Consider the following 26790-nt stretch of genomic DNA (forward strand, 5'->3'; position numbering starts at 1 on the left):
TTTAAGGCACTAGCTTGGGAGTCAGAATATTCCTGGCTTTGCCTGGGAGTCCATTCAATTCCTTGTTTTGCAATTACCTCTTGTTTGATCTTGAACAATTCACTGAAGCCAGAATTTTCAAAACAGTTCCCCACCCACAATTTAGACTGGATTTCGAAAGAGCTCTTTCGAATTTGGCCCCACAGTATGATCCAAAGGCATTTGAAATCAAATGGAAAGACTCCTAATAACTTCAGTTTTGGATCAGGTCCTGAATCTCTCAGTGCCTCAATTGCCCTGTAAAATGAGATTTCCTTTCTCCTACCTTTTGTCTGTTTTGCCTATTGAGCCTTCCGTGAAATTCATGCAGGCATCCCCCTTCACTCATGTGAAACCTGACTTCAGTAGGTCTCTGCACAGGTACAGGGGTCTTATTTCAGGATCAGGCCTTGATCAGGTGGTTAGTTTCTTGGAGCAGGAGCTGTCTTTTTCCGTGTGCATGTACAGCACCTAGTACAATGGTCCCCAATCTCAGTTGAGGTCCCTAGGCACTATTGTAATAATAATTAATGGTAATATACTGTGACATTACCTAGTGTACAATCTGAACTGTTGAACAGCTGTGTCCCCTCAGTTCTCCAATCTGGGGTGCCTTTTATACTACTTTACTGTAAGAACATCCACTCCTGACCAGCTCACACACAGCCTCTAACATGTAAAACCACTCCTAGCTGCACAGTATTGAGGGCCATTAGCTAAGCACTCATGCACTAAACTGCAGAGGAACACCAGCATGCTCTCTAGTCCCAGATGTTCCCCCCAAAATGTGTGTCTTGTAGTGCTCAGTACCCTCCTGAACAATACAAGCTCATAGAAAGTCCATCATTTCATCAAAGGAAAATGGTAATGCCTTGTTATCCCAAGGCATTGGTAATGCCTTGTTATCCCACATTGGTTAAAATAAAATAAGATAAGTTTATTAACTACAGAAAGATCGATTGTAAGTGATTACAAGTGATGATGCATAAAAGTCAGTATTACAAAAGAAATAAAAGATAAACAGCATGCTAATGGCTAGCTTAAACTAACAGAATTCAAAGCAGAGGTTTTCTTCACCATACGCTGCTGTAAATTTCACAGGCTGGGGTTCCTTTCAGCCTGGGACCCCTTCCCTTTAGTTCAGTGTCCTTTAGGTATTCATTGATGTCATGAGCGGAGAGATGGGAGGAGGAGTACAGTCAAGTGTTTTCCTCTCCTCTTTATAATTCAATTTCTTGGGCTAGAAACATCCTTGCTGACTCATGGTGGCATGCAGTCTGTTGTGGATGTGAAGTTTGAACTGTCCCTGTGGAGGAATGTAAATTTCTTGTTTACACATTTTCCCCTGCTAGAGAATGGCTGCTTAAGCAGGTGATAGCCCTTTAACTCCTGAGAAACTGATTTGGGCCTGCTTTTCTTAAACTTGGAGCATATTACAGCAATGATACACAGCAGAAACTTATAACTTCATATACAATGTTGATATACATATTTTACCCCAACAATAATGTTCAGCAGCTGATGATATTTCTAATACCTCACAAGGCATACTTTGTACAAATTTATCATAGTCTTGTAAAAGTGGTGGACATAATAGTATAGACCATCACATATACCAAGCCATGCTGCTCTAACTTATCTGAGTGAAAATTGAGAGAAGAATGCAAGATTTTGCTCTATATGTTTTTTTGTAAAAATAGAAAACAAGCCCACACTACTTGAATATTGTTTTTTAATGTCTATGTAAGAAATCAAGTCATGTTTCCTGCAAAATGGTGGTCTGTTTTCTAGGTATCTACCTTTGAGGGCTTGAAAAGTCTGAGAGTCCCTTTAACCACCTGTCAATGGAAATAGATGAGTTGGATTTATTTTTATTTTTTCTTAACTACTCTAAATTATTTTTGAATGAATCAGGCTTCTGGGAAGAAGATGGCAATTCAGTCAGTCTTGGCAGAAAAAGATAAGATCTTTTTGTATACTCATAATTTGTCTAGTTTTGTATTTAGTCTAAATTATTCCTTGTAATTAGTTTTAAACTGTCTGTACCTTCTCAATATAGAATGTTAGGACTGCAACAGACTTTTATGATGCATGTAGCTAATGAAGTGTTCCAGCAATCTATTAAAGAGGAAATACTGTTCTCTCATTTATTATATATAAACATACACATGGAATGGAATGTACTGTTGTATGTGTCTCTCACTCCTAAAGACACAGCACTGTTACCATGTTGATTTGGGAAATCTATCTATTTAGAGCTTATGAATTGTTTGATACTGGGGGCTCTTTATGTGTATTTGTGTCAGACAGCTGACTCCATTGTCGATGTGGTTCTCTGTTGTCCTTTTACCTCCCTGTTGGACTGGAATTCCAAAGTGGAGCAGAACAGGGTTGTTAATAAAAGGTCACTAAACTCAGATGGCCCTCAGAAGCAATTTAGACTAAAAGCTCACTCCTGTCCAGGAGAACTGGTTCATCAGAGGAGAGATTGCCTGATAATTAAATCAACTGGTAGGAGTCTGTGGTCACCTGCTGTTGCTGATCAAGAGGTCACTGAGGAGGCTGGAAAATAATTGTTTTACTCTAGCTCTTTGCCCATTTTCATCAGTTCAAGCTGAGGGGAGCTGCTCCGGGAGCCTGATAAGGTAGAAGTGACCTCTACCTACTGGAACACAGATGAATACCCTCCCACCCCTCATCCCAAGGACACCCAAATGGAAGGGTGAGCTGGAGTAGGGGGTATTAGGTTCAGGGTGTTTGTTTTCTAAATGATGTGTACTTTCTTCTGCTTTATCTTGCAAAAGTAAATGGTTTTTAGAATCCTGTACAAAGTCCACATCTGTTTGCTTTCATTGTCACATGCCTCTGAAGAGGTGAACTATGAACCAGAAGGCTCACACCTTTGGTGGGGTTCAGGGGTATATGCCAGAGCTGCTCATGAAGCAGAACTACGGTCTCAAGCTGAGGGTTCCCAGTGCCCAGAGTGGTGTCGGACACAAGGGCTTCACATGGAGTTCTTGCTTGTTCTTAGGGACAGTACTTAAACTCTGCCGGGCCCCGGAATGCTAAGAGCATGCAGGATTCAGCAGTTGGATCCCCTCACAGAAATCTGGTGAGTGTACAGCTTAGGGAGCTTGACCAGATCTGTGACAGTTAGCTAAAATTAACTTGGGCTGCCTGGATTCATTCTGGTCTCTGGTGTCACAGAGCTCCCTATTTGAAGGGACTGTTAACTATGAAGGCCAGCCACTATCTCTTCATGGTTTAATCCTAGATATTGATAGCCATTGTGAACTTTAAGGCTGTTAATGGGCTAATCCTGTGCTCACTCCTCAGCAACTTCCTCTCCTAACCTGGCATGCTGTAGGATTCATAGTTTTTATTAACATTAATACACAAATATTTCATGTGAAGCAGTTAGGGTTGCTACATGCACAGAATGCTTTATGCAAACCCAGAAGCGAGGAAATGGAAAGATAAGCTGCTTAACAGTACTTGCCTCCGCTTTTCCCCCCACAAACACCATCTTAGCATTAGCACTACTACCACATACCACTATGCACTGTGGCTGTAAGCCTGCGTTCCTTTCATGCTTCTGTGAAGACCTCTATACCAAATTATTTCCCCCCAACATTATCTTTCAAGGTGCATACACCCAAGAGTTAAAATATTTTATGTTGGTATATTTCTGGAAGGTTGCACATAATATTACTCTGATTCTTAGAATTTAGAACCCCAAAATGGGGAGAAAGAAAGTGGGCTGCATTCTGAAGCACAACTTTGACTCAGATTGTATATTTCTCTAGAGAGCCCAGAGGCCTGCAAACAGAACTAGTAAACCCCTGGAAAAATGAGAGCTTGTATTTCTAACACAGTCTTCCATATACTCAAACCAGCAATAGCAGTTGTGGATGTTTTGTGCAGTATTTGGTTGTGGCGGGAGGGAATATAAAGTTCTCTGTTCAAAAGGGTATTTAGAGGGGGTAATGGAAGGCTGGCATCCCTCAGGTGGCAGGCTTAAGAACAGAACAGTGTAGCTTCTGCAAGAAAAGTTTTTATGTGCACCCATCAGCCAATCAGGTTTGTGTGCTCCGTGTCCAGTAGCTTAAAATTAACATAAATACAACTTTGAAAACAAAACGGAGTACCCATTGTTCCTGATCTCCTCAGGATCCTGCTCTCTACTCTATTTTGTACAGCGAGACAATGTTGTAAAGAAATATCAATCAACAATGAAAAGCAGAATTACTCAGGGAAAAAGTAATCAGAGTCCAAACGCAAAAGCTTCCTATTAGAGAAGCTAAACAAAAGCTACATTTATAGTTTCTAAAATTTGTCCCTGGGTGAAGTTTCATGAGAAGGAGGTGGCCAGATCATGAGGAAACAGGAACTTGTGCCTCATTTTTAAGACCACTTTAATATGCAGCCTAACTGTGGAGTCAAAATGGGTAACTCCAATAGATAAAATCATAGCCATTGCAAAATGGTGCCGGGGAGAGGGAATGTTCAGATTGCACAAGTGCAGTCCACTAATAACCTTAAACATCAGGGGCAGTACCTTGAAAATGAATCCAGTAATGAAGAGGAAGTCAGTGGATGTCGTGAAGAACCTGTTCTATAGGCTCTGTTAGACATGTTCTGCTTTGGAGGGAGGAACCAAGTGATGGACTAATTATAGCTTCCACCTACCCTGCACCTTCATCCTCGGGTAGAGTGAGTTACAGTAGACCACCAGCACTGAGGTGGGATATACATGGATTTCTATGGCTAGGTCTGCCCCTGAGGGAAAATCATGAAGCTTCCTTGTCAGTCAGAGATGAAGAAAGGGTTTTTAACAAGTTCTGGTGTCCAGCATCAATGTGCCTTGTAGAACAGAAGATCACTTGTGGATATATGTCTTAAACAGAGTAAGGGCATACTGTTTTTAAATACAACTTTTTAAAATGCTCCCCCCTTCTAATTGCCATCACATCAGTCTTTCCCGGATCAATAATGGACCAGCTGTCTCTATTCAGCTTCCAGTTTGCTCAGTATACTGAGATAGCTGTGAAATACTTCATGCAGATGTTACTAATGATACACAGAACTCTTTGTCAGTGTATTCCTGACAGTGTAGGTCATGGCATCTCACAGTCTCCATTAGCAGCTTCAAATCAATGTTGAATAGGAAAGGTGAGAAGATATGGCCTGGTGGGACTACACAAATTAGGGCCTGCATGGAAGAGTAACTGTCCATCAAAACATTTCAGGATCTGCCAGGGAGTGACAAGCATAGCCAGGCTGAAGTAACCCTATCTACCACTGCCGGGTTTTACAAGTGGGTCAGCATTACTTTATGGTGGATGGCAGCTTGAGACTGAGTAGTGTCAGCAACCACATTCATGGTGATAAGGACGTTCTCTATCAGGGTAGCTACAGCTGTTTCTGTGCCATGACTCAGGCTGAAGTCCTGCTGGGGAGGATCTAGAAATTTAGTGGTGAGCAGATGTTCCTGGCCCCTGCTTGTTAACTATTCAGGTCTTACTGAGGAATGGGAAAGTAAAAACCAGGTGTTAGGGGGTTAGTTCATGTGAGTGATTCTTTTTTAATAGTAATCCAGACTATTTCACATTTCAAAGCAGTGGAAATAATGTCTTCCCTAAGGAAGGTGTTGATTGTCTCCCTCAGCAGTGGGCTAAGGTGTGCATTACTGGCTTTTGCTATCTAGCAGGGGCACAGGTCCATTTCACCAAGATTTTTCCATGGGGTTGCAGCAACTCTCTCTGGGTGAATTGGATGAAAATTTGTCAAAAATGATTGGATAATTGTTGCCTGCTGCACTGATATATTTCCCTCTTGATTTGAGAGGCTGTCACACATTTGATTAATGTTCCTCTGTGAAAGAAGAGAAGAGCTTCTGAAAGCAGGTGGTACTTGGCTCTGTGGTTGGTTGAGGAGAGGCAGGCTGCCTTTATATATGTGGAGGATGGGACTATATTTGGGCCTCACTGTCTGTAAGGTACTTTAGATCCAAGCATGCAGGGTGCCAGTAGAAAGGCTAGGGTCAGGAAGATGAGAGGTTCATGTTTACACACATGACACACTATGCAAATAGGGTTTTATTTTGGGGATTCTGGTTTGATCCCAACACTAGTTTGGGAAACATCTGTAGCTGCATCTCCTTTCACATATGGCTTTAAAAGCAGTAAATAATAAAGCATACAAGGTAGCTCCTATGTTTCCCTACGGTTCCTGACCAACATAACTCCCTCATTTATTTCCCCTCTGAGTGTAACACTCCATTTCTAAAGTGCTGAGCTTAAATAGTCTCAGCTTCACCTAATTAGCTCACAATCCAGGAGTGTCTCTAAACTATTTCTGAAACTTGGAAAGCTCAAGCTGTTTTTCTGGCCTGGTGGATGCACCTAAGGCAGGGTGCTTCATGACTTCCCCTTAAAGACATGTACAACCTGTCAGTATTTATATAACAAATTATAAAACAATCAATTTGTAAGCAACTACAGGATAACAGTGTTATATGGAATTTGTCAAGAACAAATCATGCCAAATCAACTTCATTTTCTCCTTTGACAGGGTATGGGCCTAGTAGATGGGAAAGGGGAAGCTGCAGACATGATATATCTTGATTTCAGGAAAGTTTTTGACAGTCTCATGAGCAAGCTAGGGAAATGTGCAGGTGTTATAGTAATTTCATCTAGACCACAGCTGTTGAAAGACCCTACCCAAACAATAGTTATCAATGGTTTGCTGTCAAACAGGGAGGACAAATTAATACGGCCCTGCAGGGGTCTGTCCTTGGTCTGGTACTAGTCAATATTTTCATTAATGACTTGGATACTGGAGTAGAGAGTATGCTTATAAAATTTGCAGATGACCTTAAAATGGAAGGGGTTAAAGGCATTTTGGAGGACAGGATTAGAATTCTCAACAACCGTGACAAATTGGAGAATTGGTCTGAAATCAACAAGATGAAATTCATTAAAGATAAGTACAAAGGACATGACTTAGGAAAGGGGAAAAAATCAAATATTTAACTACACAATGGGAAATAACTGGTTAAGTCGTGGTACTGCTGAAAAAGGTCTGGGGATTATAGTGGATCACAAATAGAATAAGAGTCAACAATGTGATGCAGTTTCAAAAAAGGCTAATATCATTCTGGGGTGTATTAGCAGGAGTGTCACATGTAAGATACAGCAGGTAATTGTCCTGCTCTACATGGCGCTAGTGATGCCTCCGCTGGAGTATTTTGTCCAGTTCTGGGCACCACACTTCAGGAAAGATGTGGACAAATGGGTGAGTATGGCAAATACCCCTCTATCCCCAAATTTATCCACTGGCTAAGCAAGCAAATAGTGATAAAACCCAGTTTTGTAGGATTCAAAAAATTAGACATTTATATGGATAATGAGAATATCCAAAAGTTTATATTAGATGGACTATTAAATGTAAGGAATGTAAACCCACATGTTCATGATATAAGCTGTATGAGTGCTGCTGTGCACAACTATGTTCAGAGGGCCAGCATAAGCCACCCATGTTATACAATGCAACCGTCTGCATTTTGTAAGTCTATATTACTTAATATACACTAATATTGTACTAATCTACTTTTGAAATGGGCTAGTGTCAAGGATCATTAAAGAAAACTGTGGCATAATTAAGACACATTGTTTTCTTTTCTGTGCTCTTATTTTTTTAATATCTCCTTTTCACTCAAGCTGTTGCTACAGAATTAGATGTTGATGGAGTTTCTGACATGAACAATGATGAGTGGTGCATAATCTCAGTTAAAGATGAGAGCCTACTGCACAATGGGAAGAAGTCTTCCCAGTATAAATCTGGTACTTTAAAAGCCAAAGCTTCCACAACTGGTAGATAAAGAATAAATCAAAGTCCAAGTATGACATTCATTTACTTCCAAAGAGGTTTTAAAAAAATATTTATTTCTTTTTTCCCCTTTAAATACTCTGAAGTTTAAATGAAAACTCCGCAAATAGAGGATGGGCCAACTGATCTCCCTGTTCTCATTAAGCAGTACTTCACTCTGCAGTTAGCCCCCATGAAATCAAAGGTGTTTTGTTTAGGAATTATTATTACAATTGTCAGATTTCAGAGTAACAGCCGTGTTAGTCTGTATTCGCAAAAAGAAAAGGAGTACTTGTGGCACCTTAGAGACTAACCAATTTATTTGAGCATAAGCTTTCGTGAGCTACAGCTCACTTCATCGGATGCATACTGTGGAAAATACAGAAGATGTTTTTATACACAAAAACCATGAAAAAATGGATGTTTATCACTACAAAAGGTTTTCTCTCCCCCCACCCCACTCTCCTGCTGGTAATAGCTTATGTAAAGTGATTACTCTCCTTACAATGTGTATGATAATCAAGGTGGGCCATTTCCAGCACAAATCCAGGTTTTCTCCCCCCCCGCACCACACAAAAACCCACTCTCCTGTTGGTAATAGCTTATCTAAAGTGATCACTCTCCTTACAATGTTTTTTCCTACCCCCTCCCCCCCCCAAGACGTTCTTGTTAAATCCTGGATTTGTGCTGGAAATGGCCCACCTTGGCTACACATTGTAAGGAGAGTGATCACTTTACATAAGCTATTACCAGCAGGAGAGTGGGGTGGGGGGAGAGAAAACCTTTTGTAGTGATAAACACCCATTTTTTCATGGTTTGTGTGTATAAAAACATCTTCTGTATTTTCCACAGTATGCATCCGATGAAGTGAGCTGTAGCTCGTGAAAGCTTATGCTCAAATAAATTGGTTAGTCTCTAAGGTGCCACAAGTACTCCTTTTCTTATAACAATTGTATGTCAAAGGTATGATGTGCTGTAAAAACTACAAGACTCTAGGCTTACCATGCTAATAAAGATGATGTTACATACTTCACTCAATTTCTCTCTTTAACATTAAATATAATCCACCTAGGCCTTGACCTGACATGATAGACCTATTTCTCTTGATCTAAGAGTTAATGATTCTATTCAGAGGGACTAAAGGCTGGATCACTGCAGCGAGGTGGAGGAAAGGGGTTCTTCATGAGAACCCTCTCACAGCAATTTCTCTACATTATTCCACTGTTGGAGATGGGGTTTTCCTCCTATGCTAGACTGTGGGATCTGCCTTCAAACCCACATGTCCTGGGGCATATAGGGAACACCCACAATGGGAGTGGAAGCCCCATATCATTGCTAGAGCTCTGTGACCCCAGAAGAAGGAGATTCTACCAAGAAAAGGGCTCGATGGAAAAGACAGCACAGGGCCAGGCTGTATTATTTTTTCTCAATAAAATCCAAGGAGTCATGGATGCCGCTCACACTCACCCAAACGCCTACCTCCACCCATTCCACGGCATGGGTTATCAGACCATCAGAGAGGACTCTATGGGATGTAGGGAAAAGGAGGTGGCAGTGTTAGGGAGACAGATGAGCCCCACCTAGAAGCAAGAGAAAGAGAGATCTGCATATGGAGTCCCCTCTTGTGCACAGGCTTGATCCCTGCTTAGATTTCTGACATTGTCCCTATGTAAGTGGGGAGACACTTAGATCTCAAGTACTGGTGCTGTTTGTCCCTAGAACTCACTGGGAAAGAAGTCAAAATAATTTATATCCTTCCTCCTCCTCCTCCTCTCCACTGCCCACCTAGGTTAGTGGCTTGACATCTGTAAACCAGGTCAGCAGCCTTGAGGAAATAGCTGAAGGAAATTTAGAAGACTGATCACTCTGTCATTGTATGATGGCAGCAAAAGGGAATCAATGTTTTTATATAGCATCAAAGTGGACTGGATTTAACTGTGTAAAACAAGGAGAATTTAAATCTAGATCCAGATCATGGGTACCTAAGGTGTAAGGAAGAGTAAAACTAACCAAAGAGAGAGAAAGGAGTCTATCTTTCCTGATAGAATTGCCCTTTACAGGAATAAGTGAATTTGTGTTTGTCTCTTTTATGAGAGGTAACTTTTGTTAGAAATAAATAAATTTAAAAAAGCTTTGATCATTACTCTGCAGAAGGAAATGATAGAATTAATTTTTATAATGCCAACTGCATCATAAAGGAATTTTGAAATGGCTAAAGCCACTTCAGCTAAGCATACTCAGAAAATAAGGGCATTCCAGTTAATCCAGTAAGGTTATGGCAATCACCTTACCTGTCCATACATATGGTCCTCCTTAGGTGTGTGTGTGGGGGGGGGGAGGGGGCAGGGGCAGAAAGGGGGTTGGCTTTTTTGACTCATTAGTTGGCTTTGTTTCTAAGGGGACAAGGAAGGATAGATATGGATTCATTCCTGAAGCAAAAGTTCCCTTGATGAGCTTTCAGTAGGTGATATGGTGAAGGGGGAGCCAAGGAATTAGTTACATATTTTGTGCACTATATTATTAGAATGACCTTGGCACCTAATATAACCAGCTGTTTGGGGAGGAGGGGAAGGAAAATACAAGTTCACTTTACAACAATATTTATAGGAATATGACTTAGCATTATCATGGGGGCACAGTTATTGAAAAGTTAATGTCTCCTGAGCAAGACAACTCCCCCTCAAATACATATATATTTATTTTGGAGGAACAAAACCACTTTTTCCTTGCCTACATAGGTCCCCTTTTCCTTGGCAGTGTATGAAATACTTGGTTCCTACATGGTGAGGCTTTTGCAGTTGCTTCCCCCACACAATCACTTTTCTGCTTAGATTTAGGTTATAAGCAATTTTTTAGAATGCATGGATGAACTGTTCAATCTGACCTGAGATTTTTAAAATAGTTTTCGGATAGCCTGGCAGATTTTAGAGTCATTCAATTGCTTGTGAGAAGTCTGTCTGCCTCTCCTTTTCTAACAGGATAAAAGAAGTTGTTAATATTTTCAGAAATGTTTGCCATTAAAACTTTCACTTTGGGCCAAATCCTGACCCCAGCATGAGTAACTGGGCTGTGCACTGAGGAGTTAGGCAGGGAATGGGAAGGAAGGAATCCTCTGTGCCAGGTGATCCATGGCTGCAGCAACCCTTGCAATCATCCAACATGCTCATGTATTCATAGAATCATAGGACTGGAAGGGACCTCGAGAGGTCATCTAGTCCAGTCCCCTGCACTCATGGCAGGACTAAGTATTATCTGGACCATCCCTGACAGGCGTTTATCTAACCTGCTCTTAAAAATTTCCTATGATGGAGATTTCACAACCTCCCTAGGCAATTTATTCCAGTGTTTAACCACCCTGACTGTTAGGAAGTTTACATGGAGAGCAATAGCCAATGAAGTTGTGTAAGGCCAGAATTTCATCTTAGTTACATCGCTGCAAATCTGGAGTACCTCCACTGACCTCAATGGAGTCGGTCTGGATTTGCATTGGTGTAACCAAAAGCAGAACGTAGTCACAGTCATAGTCACAGATTCGCTGACACTGACTCTTCCCCTGTGTTTCCAAACCTATCCAGCCCACTGAGGAGCAGGAAGCCATAACAAAGTGCAGTTCCACAGCATATAAATGCCATATGTGCTCCCCAAATCTCCTCACAGTTGGGGCTCTTTGTGTCTGGTGGGGGGCAGGATTTATTTCCCTAATGCATAGAATATAATCTTATTGGATGAGAGATCTTGTTCACCTGGTTAACTTAGTTTTACAGCTAGCCTGCAACAGTCTCACTAAAAGAGTCCCTAGCTGCAAGTTATTCTTTCTTCCTTTGAGAAAGAGTGATGTTTATGATCTTATTGTGTTTTGCTTGGAGCCATCTTTGTCTGTTGATCCTCAGTCACCAGGTCTGTGTTGTTTTTTGTCGAAGTTTTCAGATCCTCTGTTAATACTTTAATTCTGCTTTACATATGTGAACTCACTTCAAATATTGACTAGAAGCTCTTAAAAATAACAGGTCTGATTCTCCATTTCCCTCCCCCTAGTGTACATCATTACAGAGTGGGTGGAAATCAGAATGGTATAATTTTGCCCTCACTTTGCACAGATGTAAAGGATCATCTTTGGGTCAAGGTAACAGAGAACCAGACTGTATTTCTTCCCCCCCGCCCTCCACCCCATGCTACTGTAACAATCTTTGTACAAGATATCCTTTGTAAAGTAGCACGTGAAAAATAACAACTCTGATCATTTATCTTCTTATATGATGTATGCCAGAAGGTGTACAAAAAGTTATAAATATATACTGGAATTATGACTAAAGTGTGTTAGGGGGAGTTGGTAAACAGGTCTGTTTTAGACAAAGGAATGTGTATCTGATTCTCTGACCAGCCTGATTCTCTGACAAAGACAGTGAAGGTCCATATTTGCATATAAGCAGTAAACAAGACCACCAAGACATCAGGGAGAGGAGATAACAGGAAACAGGACAATATGCATTTCATCAAAAAAGAAAGAAAGAAAAAGAAAAAGCATGGAGCTGCCTTCACCACCAGACTCCGTCACTTTCCTCACAGCTTGAATAAACTTTACTTTTGAGGGCATAGGCGGCGAGTTATATGGGCCCATGGTGCCTGTGCTCCACCAAAGTTTGGGCTAACCATGCTTTGTGGGGCCCCACGCTCCAGGCTGCCCTGGAACCCATGTCCCCCTGAAGCCTGCCCCCCCCCACCCAAAGCAGGGGGCCAAGGGCAGTTGTCCCAGTGGCTGTGCTTGGACCTGTTCTGGGCACCACCAAAAATTATACAAACTTGGCACGCATGTTTGAGGGGTAATCCAACCATTTCAAAGCTTTACTGGTCTATAAAGACTGGGGCCTGAACCTCAGATGATACGCAAATTGATTGTATGTACTATTATGTATTATAAGAGTATATAGCGTGTGGTTTTTTCTGAAAGCTAATGACAAACTGGTGATTAATATCATTGTGACATGTATGTATTAACACTATGAGGAAATATGGATACCTAATGATATTATGTTTTAAAATCTGTGCCCAAACATGGAGAAACAGGTTCACATCCAGACTGGATAGAAGGCAGCTATTGACCTGTCTCGGATGTAAATTAAGCATGGTAGAATTGAAACAATGGAAGCCCTATTTATGTACATGGGATGGGAAGTCCGCGGGAAGGGAAGAACAGCATAAGATCATCCTGCCTCTTGAAATAACATAACTTTGGAAGATATAACCAAGGACAGAGACCCATCTTTGGCATCCATCACAGGACAGACACAAGAGGGCAGAACTCTTGCAAGCTGAGAAAGATGGGTTTGAAGTCTCTGGTATCTAAATATAGGTGAAAAAAGCCTCTACCTTGCTAGATTAAGTTTTAGATTTTTAGATGGGTATTTTCTCTTTTATTTGCTTATAGCCCTTACTAATTTTATCCCTTATACTTGAACTTACTTAAAATCCTATTTTCTTTTGTTTTGATTATTAGTCTAAACCACCAGTACTGTGTTTGAAATAAAGTGAATGTTAATTCAGATAAAATGGCAAGCTAGTGGGTTTTGTGTCTTTAGAGGAACAAACAAATCTTATTATTTCTCTGAACTTTCCAGGAGAGGGCTGGACACTATATGGTTTGGGGAAAATTTTGAGACTGGGAGTGTGTTGCGGTCACCCTGTAAGGCTGGTGGAAGCCAGAGTGGGACTGTGGGGTTATAGACTGGCTACTGGGGTCAGAGCTGCTGAATGAGAGCTATGTAGCATGCAGACACTCAGGGTGTGACCTGCACACTTGTAGGCTGGTTGTGAGCGTCCCAGGCTGGGACCTACAGCAGCAGAGCATTGATAGGCACCCCAGGTTTCCAGGCAAGTGGTGACACAACCCCTCACTGGTGTGGTTTTTCTCCCCTCCTCCCAAACACCATCTGACAGTGCTTTTGAATGAAATAATGACAGTGCTTTTGAATGAAATAAAAAAGGTATCCATTCCCTTTTGCTTAAAAATCAAAGTATATTAAATAGAGCTTGAATGTGTTTTATATTGTGATGGACACTGGGAAGCAAAACATTTACCCTCATCTGTGAGGGTCCAATTATAATTATGGATTTAGATGTATGTATATCTCATAGCCTTTCATAAAATCAAAACAAATCTTCAAAGCGCTATTTTGTTACTTTTCTTCCTTGACTTCACAAAAATGTAGTATTTCGGGGCAGGGGGCGGAAAATGATAGGTACTTTCATATTTATTAAAATATTCAAGTAATGGGCACTTGTGTGTCTGTGATCTGTTTAACTTCTGATGGTACAAATGATAGCTATAACTTTAGAAGTGAAAGTGAATTGTACACTCTAACCAAAGTGTTTTACAGTAGAACTTCAGAGTTATGAACTGACCAAAAAGAAAAGGAGTACTTGTGGCACCTTAGAGACTAACCAATTTATTTGAGCATGAGCTTTCGTGAGCTACAGCTCACTTCATCGGATGCATACTGTGGAAATTGCAGAAGACATTATTATATACACAGACACCATGAAACAATACCTCCTCCCACCCCACTCTCCTGCTGGTAATAGCTTATCTAAAGGGATCATCAAGATGGGCCATTTCCAGCACAAATCCAGGTTTTCTCACCCTCCGCCCCCCCACAGACAAACTCACTCTCTTGCTGGTAATAGCCCATCCAAAGTGACCACTCTCTTCACAATGTGTATGATAATCAAGGTGGGCCATTTCCTGCAGAAATCCAGGTTCTCTCACCCCCTCACCTCCCCCCCACAAACACACACATACAAACTCACTCTCCTGCTGGTAATAGCCTATCCAAAGTGACCACTCTCCTTACAACGTGCATGAAAATCAAGGTGGGCCATTTCCAGCACAAATCCAGGTTTTCTCACCCCCGCCCCCACACACACAAACTCACTCTCCTGCTGGCAATAGCTCATCCAAACTGACCACTCTCCCCACAATGTGCATGACAATCAAGGTGGGCCACTTCCAGAATAAATCCAAGTTTAACCAGAAGGCCGGGGGGGGGGGTAGGAAAAAACAAGGGGAAATAGGCTACCTTGCATAATGACTTAGCCACTCCCAGTCTCTATTTAAGCCTAAATTAATAGTATCCAATTTGCAAATGAATTCCAATTCAGCAGTTTCTCGCTGGACTCTGGATTTGAAGTTTTTTTGTTGTAAGATAGCGACCTTCATGTCTCTGATTGCGTAACCAGAGAGATTGAAGTGTTCTCCGACTGGCTTATGAATGTTATAATTCTTGACATCTGATTTGTGTCCATTTATTCTTTTACGTAGAGACTGTCCAGTTTGACCAATGTACATGGCAGAGGGGCATTGCTGGCACATGATGGCATATATCACATTGGTGGATGTGCAGGTGAACGAGCCTCTGATAGTGTGGCTGATGTTATTAGGCCCTGTGATGGTGTCCCCTGAATAGATATGTGGGCACAGTTGGCAACGGGCTTTGTTGCAAGGATAGGTTCCTGGGTTAGTGGTTCTGTTGTGTGGTATGTGGTTGTTGGTGAGTATTCGCTTCAGGTTGGGGGGCTGTCTGAAGGCAAGGACTGGCCTGTCTCCCAAGATTTGTGAGAGAGTTGGGTCATCCTTCAGGATAGGTTGTAGATCCTTAATAATGCGTTGGAGGGGTTTTAGTTGGGGGCTGAAGGTGACGGCTAGTGGCGTTCTGTTATTTTCTTTGGGTATGTCTACACTACGGAATAAGGTCGAATTTATAGAAGTCGGTTTTTTAGAAACCGGTTTTATATATTCGAGTGTGTGTGTCCCCACAGAAGTGCATTAAGTGCATTAACTCGGCGGAGTGCTTCCACAGTACCGAGGCTAGAGTCGACTTCTGGAGCGTTGCACTGTGGGTAGCTATCCCACAGTTCCCGCAGTCTCCGCTGCCCATTGGAATTCTGGGTTGAGATCCCAATGCCTGATGGGGCTGAAACATTGTCGCGGGTGGTTCTGGGTACATATCGTCAGTCCCCCCCTTCCCTCCCTCCCTCCCTCCGTGAAAGCAAGGGCAGACAATTGTTTCGCGCCTTTTTTCCTGAGTTACCTGTGCGGACGCCATACCACCGCAAGCATGGAGCCCGCTCAGGTAACCGTCACCGTATGTCTCCTGGGTGCTGGCAGACGCGGCACGGCATTGCTACACAGTAGCAGCAACCCATTGCCTTCTGGCAGCAGACGGTACAATACGACTGATAGCCGTCCTCGTCATGTCCGAGGTACTCCTGGTCGCCTGTGTGAGGTCGATCAGGAGCGCCTGGGCAGACATGGGCGCAGGGACTAAATTTTTAGTGACTTGACCAGGTCATTCTCTTTAGTCCGGCAGTCAGTCCTATTGAACCGTCTTATGGTGAGCAGGCAGGCAATATGTCCTTCTGCACCGTCTGCTGCCAGCCAAAGATGTAAAAGATAGATGGAGTGGATCAAAACAAGAAATAGACCAGATTTGTTTTGTACTCATTTGCCTCCTCCCCTGTCTAGGGGAATCATTCCTCTAGGTCACACTGCAGTCACTCACAGAGAAGGTGCAGCAAGGTAGATCTAGCCATGTATCAATCAGAGGCCAGGCTAACCTCCTTGTTCCAATAAGAACAATAACTTAGGTGCACCATTTCTTATTGGAACCCTCCGTGAAGTCCTGCCTGAACTACTCCTTGATGTAAAGCCACCCCCTTTGTGGATTTTAGCCTCCTGAAGCCAACCCTGTAAGCCGTGTCATCAGTCGCCCCTCCCTCCGTCAGAGCAACGGCAGACAATCATTCCGCGCCTTTTTTCTGTGCGGACGCCATACCAAGGCAAGCATGGAGTCCGCTCAGCTCACTTTGGCAATTAGGAGCACATTAAACACCACACGCATTATCCAGCAGTATATGCAGCACCAGAACCTGGCAAAGCGCTACCGGGCGAGGAGGCGACGTCAGCGCGGTCACGTGAGTGATCAGGACATGGACACAGATTTCTCTGAAAGCATGGGCCCTGCCAATGCATGCATAATGGTGCTAATGGGGCAGGTTCATGCTGTGGAATGCCGATTCTGGGCTCGGGAAACAAGTACAGACTGGTGGGACCGCATAGTGTTGCAGGTCTGGGACGATTCCCAGTGGCTGCGAAACTTTCGCATGCGTAAGGGCACTTTCATGGAACTTTGTGACTTGCTTTCCCCTGCCCTGAAGCGCATGAATATCAAGATGAGAGCAGCCCTCACAGTTGAGAAGCGAGTGGCAATAGCCCTGTGGAAGCTTGCAACGCCAGACAGCTACCGGTCAGTCGGGAATCAATTTGGAGTGGGCAAATCTACTGTGGGGGCTGCTGTGATGCAAGTAGCCCACGCAATCAAAGATCTGCTGATATCAAGGGTAGTGACCTTGGGAAATGTGCAGGTCATAGTGGATGGCTTTGCTGCAATGGGATTCCCTAACTGTGGTGGGGCCATAGACGGAACCCATATCCCTATCTTGGCACCAGAGCACCAAGCCGGCGAGTACATAAACCGCAAGGGGTACTTTTCAATAGTGCTGCAAGCTCTGGTGGATCACAAAGGACGTTTCACCGACATCAACGTGGGATGGCCGGGAAAGGTACATGACACTCGCATCTTCAGGAACTCTGGTCTGTTTCAAAAGCTTCAAGAAGGGACTTTATTCCCAGACCAGAAAATAACTGTTGGTGATGTTGAAATGCCTATATGTATCCTTGGGGACCCAGCCTACCCCTTAATGCCATGGCTCATGAAGCCGTACACAGGCAGCCTGGACAGCAGTCAGGAGCTGTTCAACTACAGGCTGAGCAAGTGCAGAATGGTGGTAGAATGTGCATTTGGACGTTTAAAGGCGCGCTGGCGCAGTTTACTGACTCGCTTAGACCTCAGCGAAACCAATATTCCCACTGTTATTACTGCTTGCTGTGTGCTCCACAATATCTGTGAGAGTAAGGGGGAGACGTTTATGGCGGGGTGGGAGGTTGAGGCAAATCGCCTGGCTGCTGGTTACGCGCAGCCAGACACCAGGGCGGTTAGAAGAGCACAGGAGGGTGCGGTACGCATCAGAGAGGCTTTGAAAACCAGTTTCATGACTGGCCAGGCTACTGTGTGAAAGTTCTGTTTGTTTCTCCTTGATGAAACCCCCCGCCCCTTGGTTCACTCTACTTCCTTGTAAGCTAACCACCCTCCCCTCCTCCCTTTGATCACCTCTTGCAGAGGCAATAAAGTCATTGTTGCTTCACATTCATGCATTCTTTATTCATTCATCACACAAATAGGGGGATGACTACCAAGGTAGCCCAGGAGGGGTGGTGGAGGAGGGAAGGAAAATGCCACACAGCACTTTAAAAGTTTACAACTTTAAAATTTATTGAATGACAGCCTTCTTTTTTTGGGGCAATCCTCTGTGGTGGAGTGGCTGGTTGGCCGGTGGCCACCCCACCGCGTTCTTGGGCGTCTGGGTGTGGAGGCTATGGAACTTGGGGAGGAGGGCGGTTGGTTACACAGGGGCTGTAGTGGCAGTCTGTGCTCCAGCTGCCTTTGCTGCAGCTCAACCATACACTGGAGCATACTGGTTTGGTCCTCCAGCAGCCTCAGCATTGAATCCTGCCTCCTCTCATCACGCTGTCGCCACATTCGAGCTTCAGCCCTCTCTTCAGCCCGCCACTTACTCTCTTCAGCCCGCCACTTACTGTCTTCAGCCCGCTACCTCTCCTCCTGGTCATTTTGTGCTTTCCTGCAGTCTGACATTATTTGCCTCCATGCATTCGTCTGTGCTCTGTCAGTGTGGGAGGACAGCATGAGCTCGGAGAACATTTCATCTCGAGTGTGTTTTTTTTTCTTTCTAATCTTCACTAGCCTCTGGGAAGGAGAAGATCCTGTGATCATTGAAACACATGCAGCTGGTGGAGAAAAGAAAAGGGACAGCGGTATTTAAAAAGACACATTTTATAAAACACTGGCTACACTCTTTCAGGGTAAACCTTGCTGTTAACATTACATACATAGCACATGTGCTTTCGTTACAAGGTCGCATTTTGCCTCCCCCCACCGCGTGGCTACCCCCTCAACCCTCCCCCCTCCCTGTGGCTAACAGCGGGGAACATTTCTGTTCAGCCGCAGGCAAACAGCCCAGCAGGAATGGGCTCCTCTGAGTGTCCCCTGAAGAAAAGCACCCTATTTCAACCAGGTGACCATGGATTATATCTCACTCTCCTGAGGATAACACACGAACGGATGTTGCTTGAACGCCAGCAAACATACACTGCAATGCTTTGTTGTACAATGATTCCCGAGTACGTGTTACTGGCCTGGAGTGGTAAAGTGTCCTACCATGAAGGATGCAATAAGTCTGCCCTCCCCAGAAACCTTTTGCAAAGGCTTTGGGAGTATATCCAGGAGAGCCGCGAATGCCAGGGCAAAGTAATCCTTTCACATGCTTGCTTTTAAACCATCTATAGTATTTTAAAAGGTACACTCACCGGAGGTCCCTTCTCCGCCTGCTGGGTCCAGGAGGCAGCCTTGGGTGGGTTCAGGGGGTACTGGCTCCAGGTCCAGGGTGAGAAACAGTTCCTGGCTGTCGGGAAAACCGGTTTCTCCGCTTGCTTGCTGTGAGCTATCTACAACCTCATCATCATCATCATCTTCTTCGTCCCCAAAACCTGCTTCCGTATTGCCTCCATCTCCATTGAAGGAGTCAAACAACACGGCTGGGGTAGTGGTGGCTGAACCCCCTAAAATGGCATGCAGCTCATCATAGAAGCGGCATGTTTGGGGCTCTGACCCGGAGCGGCCGTTCGCCTCTCTGGTTTTCTGGTAGGCTTGCCTCAGCTCCTTCAGTTTCACGCGGCACTGCTTCGGGTCCCTGTTATGGCCTCTGTCCTTCATGCCCTGGGAGATCTTGACAAAGGTTTTGGCATTTCGAAAACTGGAACGGAGTTCTGATAGCACGGATTCCTCTCCCCATACAGCGATCAGATCCCGTACCTCCCGTTCGGTCCATGCTGGAGCTCTTTTGCGATTCTGAGACTCCATCATGGTCACCTCTGCTGATGAGCTCTGCATGGTCACCTGCAGCTTGCCACGCTGGCCAAACAGGAAATGAGATTCAAAAGTTCGCGGTTCTTTTCCTGTCTACCTGGCCAGTGCATCTGAGTTGAGAGTGCTGTCCAGAGCGGTCAAAATGGAGCACTCTGGGATAGCTCCCGGAGGCCAATACCGTCGAATTGTGTCCACAGTACCCCAAATTCGACCCGGCAAGGCCGATTTAAGCGCTAATCCGCTTGTCAGGGGTGGAGTAAGGAAATCGATTTTAAGAGCCCTTTAAGTCGAAATAAAGGGCTTCATCGTGTGGACGGGTGCAGGTTTACATCGATTTAATGCTGCTAAATTCGACCTAAAGTCCTAGTGTAGACCAGGGCTTTGTTAGGCCTGTCCTGTAGTAGGTGACTTCTGGGAACTCTTCTGGCTCTGTCAATCTGTTTCTTCACTTCCGCAGGTGGGTATTGTAGTAGTAAGAATGCTTGATAGAGATCTTGTAGGTGTTTGTCTCTGTCTGAGGGGTTGGAGCAAATGTGGTTGTATTGTAGAGCTTGGCTGTAGACGATGGATCGTGTGGTGTGGTCTGGATGAAAGCTGGAGGGATGTAGGTAAGTATAGCGGTCAGTAGGTTTCCGGTATAGGATGGTGTTTATGTGACCATCGCTTATTAGCACCATAGTGTCCAGGAAGTGGATCTCTTGTGTGGACTGGACCAGGCTGAGGTTGATGGTGGGATGGAAATTGTTAAAATCATGGTGGAATTCCTCAAGGGCTTCTTTTCCATGGGTCCAGATGATGAAGATGTCATCAATATAGCGCAAGTAGAGTAGGGGCGTTAGGGGACGAGAGCTGAGGAAGCGTTGTTCTAAATCAGCCATAAAAATGTTGGCATACTGTGGGGCCATGTGGGTACCCATAGCAGTGCCGCTGATCTGAAGGTATACATTGTCCCCAAATCATCCACACACCTCATTTAGAACCATAAGTACACAATCGGGCAGCAGCAGAGATGACAAAAGCAAATACAGTACAGCACTTTGTTAAACATAAGCTACTAAAAAAAGGGAAAGCAGCATTTTTCTTCTGCATAGTAAAGTTTCAAAGCTGTATTAAATCAATGTTCAGTTGTAAACTTTTGAAAGAACAAACATAATATTTTGTTCAGAGCTATGAACATTTCAGAGTTATAAACAACCTCCATTCCTGAGGTGTTCGTAACTCTGAGATTCTACTGTATATCTTTTAAAGTGTGCTAGCTTTAGAAATGCTGTGTAGGATCAGAAAAAAAGTGATAGGTGAAACTAAAAGAATGGAGAGTATTAAATTGTATTCTTTAAAAAGCACGGTTCATTGAATTAGTTCAGATTATGGGATGAGGGAGAAGTGCTCACACGTGGAGTGAAGTATAATTGGATAAACAAGGGGCAGTTTGGTCATTAGACTAGATATAAGTGATTTTTTTTATGATTGACTAGAACACTTCCACTGGAATGTCTTTGCTTTTGCTATATTTGAAAGGCAAAACACTATCCATAATGAACAGGAAGCACATAGGAGTGTAGATGGAAGAGGAACTGGGCCAGCTGATAGAGTTGTTTCACCAGCACAAGACATGATGGCTCTGGGAGAGGATGGAGAGTGATGCATTGCCAATGCCAGACACATTTCTTCTTTGAAAATGAGGAGTTTGTACTTGTGCTTACCATGGTCTGCAGACGACAGTGGGTGTACTAGCCTATTGGAACCATGGTTATATTCCCTAACTGCAGATCACACTCGACTGGCAGATCACAGTCCCCGTGAGCATGGAAATCAGTCCTCCACTATGCCCTACTGAGTAACAGACAGAGATTCTACTCTGCTGTTTCCATGAGGGGAAGAGGGTTGCTTAAACTAGTTCAGCTAGTTGGGTGGTCAACAAAAGAGATCCAGACCAAACTGTCAGACTGCAGAATGATGTGGGAGTTCATCAACAACACCCAGTGGATTCAGGCAGCTTGGTAAGGACATTCTGTAAATGGGTTAAACCATTCTCACATAGGTTTATTCTACTTTCCACCCCCATCTTTAAAAAGTAGCACCTAAGACCTACAGCAGTTTCTAGGTAATGAATGCTTTCTGTGTGTGCTATTAAAAGAATGGACATGTAAATTGTGACGAGCAGTGGCCAACCAGCTGGGAGAAAGACAAATAAGAGGAATAAAATATGTAACAGTTTAGAGAGGTTGACTCTCCAAAATGCTTTCCATGCAATCTAAACCTCAGACAGTTGACAAAAAGATTCCCCATTCACAAAGCAAGATTGCTGCTAGTCCTTCTACTCCGTATGTGATTTGGATAGGAAAAAATGAAGACGCTGTTTATATGTTCATTTTGCTCACGTTCAAATTTACAAATACTTTTTTTCCCTCCTAAAATGAACACCATGTGTCACAATCACCCTCCAAACTTTTTTCCCTATCATCCTTTATACATATTGTTCGGAAATATTCTCTCAAGACACAGATCATAGAAATTAACCGAAAGTAAGGGGTCCAAAAAAAAACTGACCAACCACCATTACTTTACTAAATAAAAAATTATCCTTAGCATCATGACTCAGATTTTAAAAAGAATGTACACATAAAAATTACATGAAAATCTGTTTGTTTGTTTGTTTGTTTGTTTTTCACGAATTGCCCCTCCAGGCTTACTTCCATCACCATATAATTGAAAGCTTGCTAGGGTGCTTGCTTATACGTCTCAAAATTAACAATGTTACTGTTTCCTCCTGCTGTGACTGCGAAAAGGCATTGTAATGGGGCAAGAATTATTTTGGAAAACTTAGCTTAAGCCAAAATCCGGCAAAGGTTTCTGCTATATTCATACCGCAAAATTCTCCAAGAATAAACTTTAGCTGAAAAAAGTGCTTCCATAAAAAAGTTAAAATAACCTTGAAATTAATACAAGTTCAAGGAAAGTCTGAAAGAGAGTGTGATAGCCCCATATCTTTCATCTGGTAATGCAGCACATTTGGGGTCTGAAAAAAGCCCACTAAAACCAATGGAAAGACTTCAGTGGGCTTTGGATACTGCCCATGATCTCCTACTCGGATCTCAGAGCAGTAGTGTGGTTTTGCATACAAAATGTTCTAGAATACTTGGACACAAAGGAGACTGTTAAGGCTGCTCAGATTGCCTTAGTTAAATATGGTCCATCATTCTAGCTGTAGCCCATAGGGCTAGCTTGCCTTTATTACATTCACTACCTTGCCTTCATTATATTCTGCCTTTATTATATTCAGCAGTGATACAAGGAACCTACAGGCCTGTATCCTCTAAGACATTAGCTTCAGCAGCTAGCATAAGACTTGAGGCCTATGAACTTTGGCACAGATAAATGGCCCAGGGGGTCTGTGGGCCCCTCTGATAAACTTCTCCCACTACCTCCCAGCACCTCCTGCACGCTGTGGAACAGTTGTTCAGTGGCATGCAGGAGGTGCTGGAAGGGAAAGGAGTGGCGACCGGGTGCGTTCGGTGGAGGGGGCAGAATCATGTTCGGGTCCACTGGCCCTACTAATCAACTCCTCCCCCTCCCTCCCAGTGCCTCCTGTATGCCGAGGAACAGCTGTTCAGCAGCGTGCAGGAGGTGCTGGGAGGGAGTGGAAGGAATGGGGAAGGGGGCATGCTCGAGGGATGGGGCAGAAAGAGGTGCGTTAGAGGAGGAGTAGGAGTGGAGTAGGAAGAGGTGGGGTGGAGCCTTGGGGGGGAGGGGTAGAGTGGGGGTAGGGCCTGGGGATGAGGAGGGAGGCTAGGGGGTCCAGGAAATATTTTAAATAAAAATGGGGGTTCTTGGTTTGCTAAAGTTTGAGAACTGCTGGCCTAGATTGTATGGTTAAACCCAGGCTTCTTTGTGCTCCTACCAGTACCAAAAGGTATCCTGTAAATCAAAATATCTCCACAGCATCAGCAGAGACCTTCCTTATAAATAGGAGCCCTAAGCAGTCTCCTCTGTATTGCTTAGTAGTTACCACTCTTATATCATCATCTACTCCCAGCATGCCATGGAGTAGAGGGAGACTCCTCTTATTCTTATTTAAAGGCACAATGTTTTCAGTCAGTTTGTGGTACCTACAGTCTAAATCACTATCGGAGCATACAATAATGATCATAGAAACCTGTCTAGTTCCAGAATCATGAATTTGCCAGGCTCATCAAGGTGGCAAATTATCAAACATGTTAAAATATTTTTGTCTGATTAAGCCTTGTAATGCAAATATGCAGGATATCAATAAGAGTGGTGAAAGAACAGCTGTGAAATTTTGATCTGCATTTCATTGTTACCTGACATAACTGAAAATGTAACAGAATCAAGACAAGCATACGGCAGGGCAGGCTGTACGATTTATGACTACTGTAGAGCAGTCAGTTTGTTGAATGAAACAGATAGTGAGAGACTGAAGATGCAAAAGGAAGTTGGGCTTGCAACATTCATTATTTTACAAGATTTCACCTCCGTGAAGTAGAACGACTTGTTTTTGTGATTTGTAATGTGTCTAAATTTTATGGATATTAAGACTGAGATTCACAACTAAATGTTTGATGAGATGGGGAAAATGGTTGGAGAGTCAAGATAGCAGGGCCACACCCTGGCCTTCATTTTAGTGGTACAAGCTGCTGGAAAGCTGGTGGATCTGACCCTTGGGATTTTGCATTGTGTGGTTATACGTGGGTAATGGCTCCTAATCTACCTACCTCCCAGCCCCAGTATGGAAGGCATGTCTAGGAGAAAAATCGGCATAGCCAGGGCATCTATAAGTCACAATGAACCCAGAGGATGAAATGGCTCTTAAAGGCAGTCAGCAGGTAGTGCAAAGTAGAGCATCTAAGAACACAATGGTGATTGTTTCTGCAGCCTGCTAACCCCACCACTGAGAGTTGTTTATGAGGGAGACTGTTCTGAGCATGTCTAAGCATCCTGTCATGAACCAAACCCATACCCCAATATAGTGATATGAATAGGGTTTTTAGAGTACCATAACATTTCACTTCCTAAACATACAATATATAAATGCCTGATTAACTTGAACTAAAATGGCCTCCACATATACTTTTTGATGCTGTTTCCCCACTGAAATGACTGGAACAGCGGGGGAGTCTCCTGTGCACCTTCCAAAATCTGTTTTGCTGGCAATACAGGTAACCACACTTAATATGAAAGGTGTAAACAACCTTGTTTACACAGGAAGCATGAATACCACTAAACAAAAATAGAAGCAGGAAAACACAACCCAAAAATCAATAAAATGCCCTGATTTTAATGTGTGTTCATTTTGGTCATCCTAGGAAGAATCTGTTCGGGGGAAAAGATTATTAGAGAAATGGAAAGGCTGTAATATGAAGAGATTTTTTTTTAAAGGACTAATTAGGTTCGAGAGGATGCAAATGACAGGGGCCCTGACAGAGTTATATAAAACAATAAATGGCATAGGGATGGTGAGTCAGGCTCTCTTGCTCATCTTATTCATCATAATACATGAACAAAAGGATATTCTATTAAACAGAAAGGCAATACATTGAAAATTGATACGAAATTTTTTTTTACATACGACACAATTAACCTATTGAACTCATTGCCACAAGATATTACAATCTGATAATTTTGCCATAGCAGTTGAGAGAGAGAGAGAGAGAGAGAGAGAGAGAGAGAGAAAATTCTACTGGCTCCAATTCTCCTTTGCAGTAGACCAGTAGATCCAGTGCTTAACTCAGAAAAGAGAATGTATCTTAACTCACTATTTCTTTCCTAGGATGCGGACAGCAGTACAATCCTGTGGGTGAATCCTCCTGGTCTAAGAGGTAGTAGCCAATCTGGATGCAGAGCTTTTCACATCCAGTCTTTCCACCTCCCAACGTGCAGTCAGGCTTCTCCAGTTAAAAACGTCCAGAGGCAGAGAAAAAATTATGTTGACCCAAGTCTGGCTGCCCACTGCCATGTCACATGTGGGTGTCCTAGCTGGTTTTGCAGTTGTCGTATTATAGTGAGGTCAGATACGTGCTGTGGCAGCTCCTTCCATCTGCAGGGAACTAATAAGCTGTTATAAAGATAACAGAACTAGCAGTCAATGTGGACTGTAGACACAATTGTTTGAGTTTGCCTGCAAATTTGCAATGAAATAATCTTTTATCAAATTCCAATGAAAGGGAAAGAATTATATACAAGATAGTTGGCAGGTGTATGTGTGGGAAAAGGGAATAGTGATTCCATGATGTGGCAGTAAACTGTATGAACAAATGGGTAAATCCCCTTCTGATCTATCAGTCAGATGGGTTACAATCTTCTGCATGTGGAGTTTTCATGACTTCCACATCTACATGCAGGCATGTTTCCCTAGCTGCTCTTCTACGTGGCTGGAATCAGCTGTAGATGGTACCTCTCTGCTGAAGAACCATCATTTTTCAGGCCTCAGCAGAGTTCCAGTGTGACATATAGCAGGAGTCCTCCCTGAAAAAAGCTGGTGAAGAAGGGCAGAAAATATTCTTCTTGTGCCTGCACTTGTGGAAGAAGGTGCATTCTTCTTGTCCTACCCTCCCTCTTCCACTTCAGCCTCCTACAGAACTGCCTCTGGACCAGGTGACTGTGCTCAGTTTCAGAAGGATTAGTGATTTCTGGTGGCTCCAGGTAGTGGGAGAAGAGAGTGATATAGCTTCTGTCCAGGGCATCAAAAGAAGTCACTTCAGCCATGCTTGTGCTTGATTGCCATGGACTTGAATAGGAGTTTGCCTGAGACAGGCAGCCAGGATTAGACATGGTGGGTAAAATTTTCAAAAGCACCTAAGTCACCTAGAAGCCTAAGTCCCACTGACAG

The 26790-nt window shown here is 43.4% G+C and overlaps 1 protein-coding gene and 1 long non-coding RNA gene across 2 annotated transcripts in view; both read right to left on the reverse strand.

Annotated features, from left to right (window-relative positions):
• Positions 1-1204: 1204 nt before the first annotated feature.
• The window catches only part of LOC141996058 (uncharacterized), a 48733-nt gene continuing 23147 nt past the window's right edge, over positions 1205-26790 (reverse strand). The window contains exon 3 of the long non-coding RNA XR_012641472.1: positions 1205-1324. This is a non-coding gene — a long non-coding RNA (uncharacterized LOC141996058). The remainder of the gene's footprint in view (positions 1325-26790) is intronic.
• Positions 18290-19851, reverse strand: LOC141996057 (uncharacterized). The gene is made up of 2 exons (XM_074967760.1): positions 19385-19851; positions 18290-18805 (listed from the first exon to the last, which is right to left on the reverse strand). The coding sequence occupies exons 1-2, from the start codon at positions 19788-19790 to the stop codon at positions 18609-18611; spliced, it is 603 nt and encodes a 200-aa protein (XP_074823861.1). The 5' UTR covers positions 19791-19851; the 3' UTR covers positions 18290-18608.

Source organism: Natator depressus, chromosome 11 (assembly GCF_965152275.1).
Source record: "Natator depressus isolate rNatDep1 chromosome 11, rNatDep2.hap1, whole genome shotgun sequence".
NCBI lineage: Eukaryota > Metazoa > Chordata > Testudines > Cheloniidae > Natator > Natator depressus.